This window comes from Pelophylax lessonae (genome assembly GCF_965119305.1).
Source record: "Pelophylax lessonae genome assembly, chromosome: 4".
NCBI classification, from domain to species: Eukaryota; Metazoa; Chordata; class Amphibia; order Anura; family Ranidae; genus Pelophylax; species Pelophylax lessonae.
The window spans coordinates 479,091,016-479,100,810 of NC_138771.1; the positions used below are offsets into that span (position 1 = coordinate 479,091,016).

At 42.2% G+C, this 9,795-nt stretch overlaps 1 protein-coding gene across 1 annotated transcript in view; it reads left to right on the top strand.

Annotated features, from left to right (window-relative positions):
• Positions 1-7,386: 7,386 nt before the first annotated feature.
• The window catches only part of CWF19L1 (CWF19 like cell cycle control factor 1), a 61,488-nt gene continuing 59,079 nt past the window's right edge, over positions 7,387-9,795 (top strand). The window contains exons 1-2 of the mRNA XM_082255930.1: positions 7,387-7,461; positions 9,409-9,493. Of these exons, the coding sequence (XP_082112056.1) occupies positions 7,439-7,461; positions 9,409-9,493 (108 nt within the window). The 5' untranslated portion in view covers positions 7,387-7,438. The remainder of the gene's footprint in view (positions 7,462-9,408; positions 9,494-9,795) is intronic.

A 9,795-nucleotide genomic window follows, 5' to 3' on the forward strand; every position in this document is an offset into this window, starting at 1 on the left:
AAACTAGAGAAACTTAACATAAATAAATCCCCGGGACCGGATGGCTTGCACCCAAGGGTTCTTAATGAGCTCAGCCAGGTGATTGCCAGACCATTATTCTTGATCTTTAAGGATAGTTTACAGACGGGTATGGTGCCAGCTGATTGGAAAAAAGCCAACGTGGTACCAATATTTAAAAAGGGGCCGAGGTATATCCCGGGTAACTATAGGCCGGTCAGCCTAACATCAGTAGTCTGCAAAAGTTTGGAGGGGATGATAAGGGACCACATACAAGACTTTAGTAATGAAAACGGTATTATAAGTAGTAATCAGCATGGATTCATGAAAAATCGTTCGTGCCAAACAAAGGGGATTCACTCCAGAAATAAAGAGATTATTCTTCCACTCTACAAGACTCTGGTCCGGCCACATCTGGAGTATGCTGTCCAGTTCTGGGCACCGGTCCTCAGGAAGGATGTGCTGGAACTGGAGAAAGTCCAGAGAAGGGCAACAAAAATAATTAGGGGAATGGAGGACATCAGCTATGAAGAAAGACTACAAGCACTGAACCTATTCTCTCTGGAGAAGAGACGATTGAGGGGGGATATGATATCAATGTACAAATACTGTACTGGCGACCCTAGCATAAGGAACAAACTATTCAGAGAAAGGAGATACAATAGGACACGTGGCCACTCACTAAAACTTGAGGAAAGGCGGTTTAACCTTAAAGTGCGTAAGGGGTTCTTCACTGTAAGAGCGGTAAGGATGTGGAATTCTCTTCCACAAGCAGTCGTATCAGCGGGGAGCATTGATAGTTTCAAAAAACTATTGGATGGACACCTTAAAGACCACAACATACAGGGGTATACAATGTACGGTTAAAAGCAAACACACACACACATCATAGGTTGAACTGGATGGATTTATGTCTTTTTTCAACCTCACTAACTATGTAACACATAGGCTACTTACAATGTCCAGCAGTTATTTCAGCCAGTCGTGAGAGGCCGTTAATAGCACACCATTGGGGAGGTGGAGCACAGGTTTGAAAATGTAGCTGGACGTCCGTTTACCTTGTCGTGTTCTGTTCAAGTACAGGTGTGCAAATCATACCAGAGGGGGAGGTTGAATAGCGGTGCGTAGCGGCGATGATCCCCGTTGACCGGCTGGTCGGAATCCACATCACTCTCCTCCGGGTGTTCTACCCATCCATGTGGCTAGACCGGCGGCTGTGGAGGTTGACTTCCGGGTCGGAGGTATCCTACCGATCGTCACTTCCGGTTTAGCTAGTCAGCCGGGCGCCTTGTTGGGGAACAGCCAGGGGAATGGTGGCCAGGGAGTCCCTTGCAGGGAAATAAGTTGCCGCTAGTGCATGGAGGCACAGTGCTGGACGCTGACGTGTTTCACCAACGACGTTGGTTTCCTCAGAGCTAATGAGTGGTTGCAAAGTGCATCAATATATACCGCCCCTAATTAGGGATAATTAATTAACTAGTTACTGGTGTGTGGGACTAAATGGAGCTGCAGTACTGCAAATATCCACAAGATGTCCTCATATCACACAATCAATATGGTATATCACTATGATGCAAATTACCATTCAACCAGCATAGTTGCCAGCCATATTTCCAGATGAAATCATCAGGGAATAGTAGCTGATCATATACAGTAATCCATAAAAATAACCGTGTATTTAAAAGGTGCTACACAGAAAAGTATATACAAAAAAATAACTGAATCTGCATTTTCTAATGTGGGTAATACCAATTAGACTTAAATTGGCCTCCGCACAATTACGCACGGGAAACTGTCTCCTCTCTCCTTGTGATTGATAGGCCAAGGGAGGAAGGGATCTTCAGTAATTCAATACCCAACTATTAATAGTAACTCTATCATTTATAGAGGGTTAATAATGAGTCACTTCTATTTAGCATAGGCTTATAAAGGGTCCTGGATAACCATAGGGAATAAATATAGTTAGCACAGTAATGGTGAGAACTTATCACCGGGCAGAATTCCAAAGGCCATCCTCCCCTTTATATGGCACTTACAGACCAACCCAAAGGTTACCATAGATCCATGGATGAAGGGTAATACCTCGGGGAAATGGCAGGTGAGATAATGAAAAGAGGGTATAGATAAAGAGACCCAAAAATGATAAAATCTTCACTGGGTGTTTGACATGGTGTCATTAGTTAGAAAAGAAAAGAAACACCAATTACATGATGCCAATCCCGAGGGGTCAGGGGTTCAAGAAGGGCTGCAGGCTGAATTCAACATTGAGGCCCGCAGGCGACAAGGATCCCATCTTATATATCCACATTTTCTCCTTTTACACCTGAGCTCATCCCTACTCCAGATAAAAACATAAAAGGTGCAACTCAGCTTTAAGTTTGCAGTTTAAATTACAATTATAGCAGTTGATCCTGCTATTAGGAACCTTTTTCAGAAACTTCCTGCTATGGGGTGACAACTGTCTCCCAATTGCGCTCCTGCGTTGTCACACTATCACATTTCCAATTAAGCTCCTGCGTTGTCACACTGTCACACTTGCTATTGATAGAGACTACAAATGGCATGCATTGTCAAGGCACAATCCACTGCTGTCGCTAATCCAGAGGAATGCTGTGCTGCCAGGAAAGCCTGAGTAATTGCATGTGGAAAGGAAGTGGCTAAAAAGGCTGGAGGAGATCAGCAAGAAAGAGCTAAAAATTAATAAAAAACAGGTGAAAACTATTTTCTCTGGAAATAATTGCAATAGTTCATGACAGTGCTTCAGCAAAAGCCAAAGTTCCTACAGTATAACTGGAATCAAACCTATGCATCCCACCTCCCCATTTGGTTTCCATTGAAATAAACAGAAACTCATCAAAACACATACTGTAGCATCATGATACGCACTAACATGCATTGTCATGCATTTCCACCGCTCATTGCAATTCACTTTGTATTGAGTATCAGCAGCATGCGTCATGTCAACACGCCTTCTTACGTCTGGCTGAAAAAGACACAAGTCTATCTAGTTCAACCAATAGAAGGAAAAAACTTATATATATATATATATATATATATATATATATATATATATATATATATATATATAAACAGTATATACACACAAAACACAAAATCCTTTATATACAATCTTATACCCACAGTTGAGCCAGAGAAAGGCAAGAAACACCAATGAAGCAAAATCCAATTTGCTCCAGCAGGGGGAAAAAATCCTTCCTGATCCCCTAAGAGGCAATCAGATGTTCCCTGGATCATCTTCACCTGTAAATATTAGTATCCAGTTATATTATGTGTATCTAGGAAAGAATCCAGGCCTTTCCTAAAACAATCTACTGAGCTGCCCAGAACCACCTCTTGAGGGAGTCTATTCCACATCTCTTATTGTGAAGAAGTCTTTCCGTATTTGGAGATCTTTTTCTCTAGATGTAAAGAGTACCCCTTGTCCTCTATGATGACCTTAAAGTGAAAAACTCAACACACAGTTCACTAACCATCTGTATCGCCTTACCCTGCGAGTTCTGTGGACACAAAGATGTAGGAAAATAGTTTTAACCTCCCTGGCGGTATTATTCTTTTAGATTTTAGGTGCTGAAAGCGGTACCATTATTTTGCATGTAATTCTTGTGAATGAGCAGCCCAAACCAACTGTATACATTTATTATATATATTATATATACTGTATATATATATATATATATATATATATGTATGTATACATATATTATGTATACATACATACATATATATATATATATATATATATATATATATATATAATGTATACAGTTAGTTTGGGCTGCTCATTCACAAGAATTATGTATATATATATATACGTGTGTATATATATATATATATATATATATATATATATGTATATATATATATATATATATATATATATATATATATATATATATGTATATATGTATATATATATATATATACATACATTTATATATATATATATATGTGTATATATATATATATATATATGTATATGTATATATATATATATATATGTATATATATATATATATATATATACACATATATTTACATAAAAAGTACAGAAAGTACAGTAAAACTGCAGGAAAGGGCACTGGGGGGCAAGGTAATGTGATTTTTTTTTATTTTGAATGGTATCAGTGTGTTTGGTGTGTTTTACATTTGAATTTGCCACCGGTTCCACCCCCCGGCGGACGTCACGTCGCCGGAGACGGAAGCTGGGGCTCGCAGACGATCGGGAGGAAGCTCCGCCGCCGCATACCGCCCGCATTCTTCGCTGGATCCCAGAGAAAAGGTAAGTAAAACCTCTACCAGGATCCAGCGATCTTCCTAGCGGTACCCCGAGTGTGGCTCGGGGTTACCACTTTTGGCTCTAAAATCTAACCCCAAGTCACGCTCGGGAATACCGCTAGGAAGGTTAAGCTGTTAACCCATTGGTAAAGAATTCCTGCTAACTTGGCCAGGATCTTTCCGGCAATCTCTGATGCTTGCTGAAGGGGTTGTGGGTTTTGGGGCACTTACCTACATATTTGGTGGGAGTTCCCAAAGCTCCAACCATATTGGTAAGATATCAAGGCCCAGATCAAGGTGATAGTAAATATTCAGATGCCTGACTCTCCCTTAGAGTTCTTGCTCCATGTGCCATCTATTCCTCTCAGCCATTACTGTAATTCGGTTTTGTCTAATCTTTTAAATGCAGCTAGGCATTTGATCCCTGTCTATTGAAAAACAGCTCATGTTTCTGGGCGAGCTGATTGGATCTGCTTGGTCAATAACATCATGGCTGCGGAGGAGTGGGTGGCAACGTGTAAGGGCCGGCCGACATGACAGAAAGTTAGATGAGATTTGGGCCACTTGGATACATTACACTTACAGTACTTTGCAGACCCCACAGCCATCTGCCTCCGAGCCCTCTATACCTCTATAGTCGAGGAATTGATTTCGCTTAGTTTTATTAAAGATTGGGGCAGACTTGCTCGGATCCATGTAATATTTACGGAATCATTTATGTTCTCAGTTATAGTGCTGGCTGTTCTTGCTTTGTTTTTCTGTTATTCTTGTGCTTAACTTCCAACTCCCCCCCCCCCCCCCTACACTTCTTTGCCTCCCCCCTTCTTCCTCCCCCCTTTCCCTTCATTGCCCTTCCTTCCTGGTTTCAAACATGGGCATATAGCTCATGATTGGTATGACAATCCTTGAGCACAATCCCCAGTGTTTTTTCTTGGGGAATAAAGTGAGATACTTATGTGATGTACACGGTCAGATGTATTAAAAAGCTCTGGTTGTCAATTTCATGTTTTTTGTAATTCATGATCTTTTGCCCTCTTAGGTTCCTCTTCTTAGTTCTATGTAACCTAAATGTTTGTAAAAATCAAAATAATGACTCAGCCATGTTCACTATATAGACCACTTATGTATTTATACATGTTGATCATATCCCCCTTAACCCTTTCGCTGTCAGGCTCTGTGCTCCACTTTAAACTTAGCTGGCCAGGCCATTTTTGCAATTTTTTCCATTGCTTTTTTATTTTTCCCTTACAGCTTTCAGAGTTTGTTAAAGACCCTTAGAATAAAAAGAAGGTGTTACTGATTTTAACACACTGCGACATTTGGGCAAATAGTTATCAAAACAATATTTTTGCTAAAAATACAATAAAATCATTAGTAGCAGACACAAACACAGCAAATTTTACAAAATTCCTGCTAAATTCCTACTAAATATAACAGCTTAACCTGTATTGAGGTAATAAATAACAAATATTTGTAAATTTTTAATTGCAACTTTTTGCCAAATGGTGAAAACTGAACTTACACAAAACTGTAAATAACCAAATTTCTCAAAAAATCTGGAAGTTTTAATTTTTCACTTTCAGTTCTAAGAGTGTTTAACCACTTCCCGACCACCCGCCGCCTATTTACTGTGGCAGGGTGGCTCTCCTGTGCAAACGGACGTAGACATACGTCGGTTGCGCGCAGGAAGCTAGGGACGAGCACACGCCGCTGGCAGTGCGCTCCTGCCCCCACTCGGCACCGGGGAAGCCGATGCACGGGTTAGTCGGCTCCGATTGCCGCCTGACATCCACGATCGCAAACCAATCAAAATACGCTTATTGCAATTTTTTTTTTAACCAAAAATATGTAGCAGAAAACAAATTGGCCTAAAATGTTAAAAAAAATGTGATTCCACATGTCAACGATGCTTTAGTAGTAATTTAGCAGGAATTCTGCATTGAAAGGGGGCACGCTGTGGTCACTCTTCATTGAAGGGGGCACGCTGTGGTCACTCTGCATTGAAGGGGGCACTCTGTGGTCACTCTGCATTGAAGGGGGTACTCTGTGGTCACTCTGCATTGAAGGGGGTACTCTGTGGTCAGTCTGCATTGAAGGGGGCACTCTGTGGTCACTCTGCATTGAAGGGGGTACTCTGTGGTCACTCTGCATTGAAGGGGGTACTCTGTGGTCAGTCTGCATTGAAAGGGGGCACGCTGTGGTCACTCTGCATTGAAAGGGGGCACGCTATACTTTGATTACTGAAGGCCACTTTCACACTTTTGTGACCTCAAAGTCATGCAATTTTTTGCCGCATTTTTTGCCGCAAAGCAATGCCTATTACATTTTTCTGTTTGCGCCCCCCCCCCAAAAAAAATTTTGAGCACCAGCCGCCACTGGTTGGAAGGAAGCTGTAGAATGGCAAAGATGTTTTTATTACAACATCTGTGAGCAGACTGCAGTTCCTCCTTAAATTCTAGCATGTTTTTTCAACTTTAAAGTTTGTTTAACATCGTCACTGGATGTCTTGTCTGCATGTAAATCCAGTAAAATATAAAGTCACGTAAACTAAAATGAATAAAGAGGACGAAACACATGCAGCTATCAGAATACGATGTGGATTCATCAAAACTGAAGCAGACAGAACTGGCGCAGCTGTGCACGGCAACCAATCAGCTTCTTTCTTTCATATCCAAGTTAATCTGAACAAGTTGAAGCTAGAAGCTGATTGGTTGCCGTGTACAGCTTCTCCAGAAGCTGTCTGCTTTAGTTATGATACGTTTCCTCAATGTTTTTCTTTTCCTCCCATTGCTCCTTTCAGCAGCTGCTTTCATGCATGCCAAAACAATACAAAGTCCCTTTACAAAAGTAAACCTGTACAAAGTTCGCTAACAACACTCTGATAGACAACCTATAATACTGTGCACACTAATTTCATTGCACTATACGACAGGACACGCCCCCTCACCCGCTAGTAGATAGATGAGTCCGTACAAAGGCTGCACCATCCACTGTCCCGCCTCTAATGCCCATATATGGCCGGAACTACATTTCCCAGAAGCGCTTGTGGTGGGAGTCGATCAGGTGGTACTATTTGCGCTATCAGAATTGAGAATGGGCGGAAGTCGTCTCTGTTGTGGTGTTTGGTGTTCGTCGGCCACCAGTCATGTCGGAGAAGGCGTTGAGGATGTGAGTATGATCTTGTAGGGGTTGGCTATCGTGTCTTTATCCATACACTGCTGGTCCTTTACGGGGGTACTAGTAACCAATGATGTGTGGGGGTACAATACCTCCGCTGGGTGCTCAAAGAGGACATGTCAGTCATTGGAGCGTGTATGGGCACGTGGGCTGTGTGATTGGACACTGAGGATGTGGAGTGATGATACTTTGCTTGCTCCTTTGTTGCCTTTGGGGGGGGGGGGGGGTGCTGTGCTTCTGTGGTGGACCTGGCTGTACTGTCTGACAGGCATTGGGGGCACAGCACAGTGTATTTAGATGCATGCCTGTAGTTCAGCTGTGGTTGTAAAGGTTAATTATATATATATATATATATATATATATATATATATATATATATATATATATATATATATATATATATATATATATATATACTTTACCTGCTCTGTGCAATGCTTTTGCACAGAGCAGCCCTGATCTTCCTCTTCTAGGGTACCCCACCACTGCTCCAGGCTCCTCCTCTATATTGGATGCCCCCCGCCGAAAGCTGCTTTACTTGGGGGCACCAGTGCATACTTGTTATTGAGTCCCACTGCTGCTTCCATTGGCACAGACAGACTTGGCATTAAAGTGGAACTGCACTGCATATGAGTACCACAAACCAAAAAAATGCTATTTAATATTAAAAGCAAACTTCCCCCATCCATCCACGTCTCAATGCTTTATTTTGCAGAGAAATCCTTTCGAAAACATCCGCTGGCATTGGCCATGTTGAGTAAGGGCAGATGATTCAATTCATGTATCATTTACTTCCTGGGATCCATTTGCCCTTTGCTCAGGGATAGGCTGAGCTAAGAACCCTTCCTCCCTCTCGAAAGACTGCTGGGATGTAGGACACCATTTGTCTAGGCATAGGATCCGGGAAGTAACTAAAGAAATGAAATGCAAAAAAAAAAGTTTAAAACCAGGTATTTACTAATGCTAGCAGCATAAGGATTTAAAATTGTCCTTTTTTTGATTGAGAGAGTAGAGTTCCCCCTTTAAAGCGGTAGTATCCCGCTTTTTGACACTTTGACCTACAGGTAAGCCTATAATAAGGCTTACCTGTAGGTACAAATAATATCTCCTAAACCGGCATGGTTTAGGAGATATTTACAGTGCATGCAGCCGCTCGCGCTCTGAAGGTCCGGGGGGACCTTCAATTAGTTTGCCGGAAAAATCACTCATGCGCGGGAGTGACGTCATCGCGGCTCCGGCCAATCATCGCGCCGGAGCCGTCTCTTCCGGCCAATCAGCGCGCCGGAGCCGCCGAACTCGGAAGAGACGACGAGGGACCATGGCAGCGCCCGCAGCGATGTCCGGGTCGGGGCTTCGTTTTTAAGGTAAGTTACACATAATGGGCTAGTATGCGATGCATACTAGCTCATTATGCCTTTGTCTTGCAGGTTTTTATTTTTTTTATTTTTTTTTTAATTGAGTTTACAACCGCTTTAAGGTGGAAGATCTTAAAGTGGTTGTAAACCCACCTTAATAACTTGCACCTAATAGGTACTGTAAATATCTCCTAAGCTTGCACCGTTTAGGAGATATTTACATTGCGTGCAGCCGATAACGTCATCAGCGCATGCGCTCTGAAGGAACGGCCGCCCGTGCCATTCCTTCAGGGCCATGAATGACGACTCCTGCGCTCCTTTCTCCCCTCTCTTCTGCTTCACATGGGGAAGGGGGAGGACAGAAATATAAAATTCTTATCTTCATGCAAGGAATGCTTTTAGCTTTAGTATCACTTTAAGACCCACTTCCTTGGGGCTGCATGTATACCTACAATTGGCAGAAAGGGGTTAAACACTGCTTGGGGGGGGGGGGGTATAGAATGACTGGGTTTCAGTTGTTTTTATAAGTGTGGAGTGTTTTTTCCCTTTATTTCGCATTATAACACTTACTTGTCTGTCTTAGACTGGCCTGCGGTGATGTCTATGGAAAGTTTGATGTCCTGTTCAACAGGGTACGGGCCATCCAGAAGAAAAGTGGCCAATTTGATGTAAGTTCCTGATGCAGAGCTAAAAAATTCACAAGCTGGAGTCCAATGTTCCCCCCCCCCCACAAACCCACTGCATGGGCATTCTTACAAGTACACACCAAGACACATTCTACTCCTCCTCACGTATATGGTGATACCACATGGAAAACTTTTTTCACTGTCTAGACTGGTTATATTCCAGAGAGAGGGGTTTATTTACTAATGAACTGCGAAGTGCAGTTCCTCAAGAGCTCCAGAGCTTAGTAAATGAGGTAAACCTTTACTTTGCAAAAAATACCCAGTCCCTGTGCAAGGAATAATAA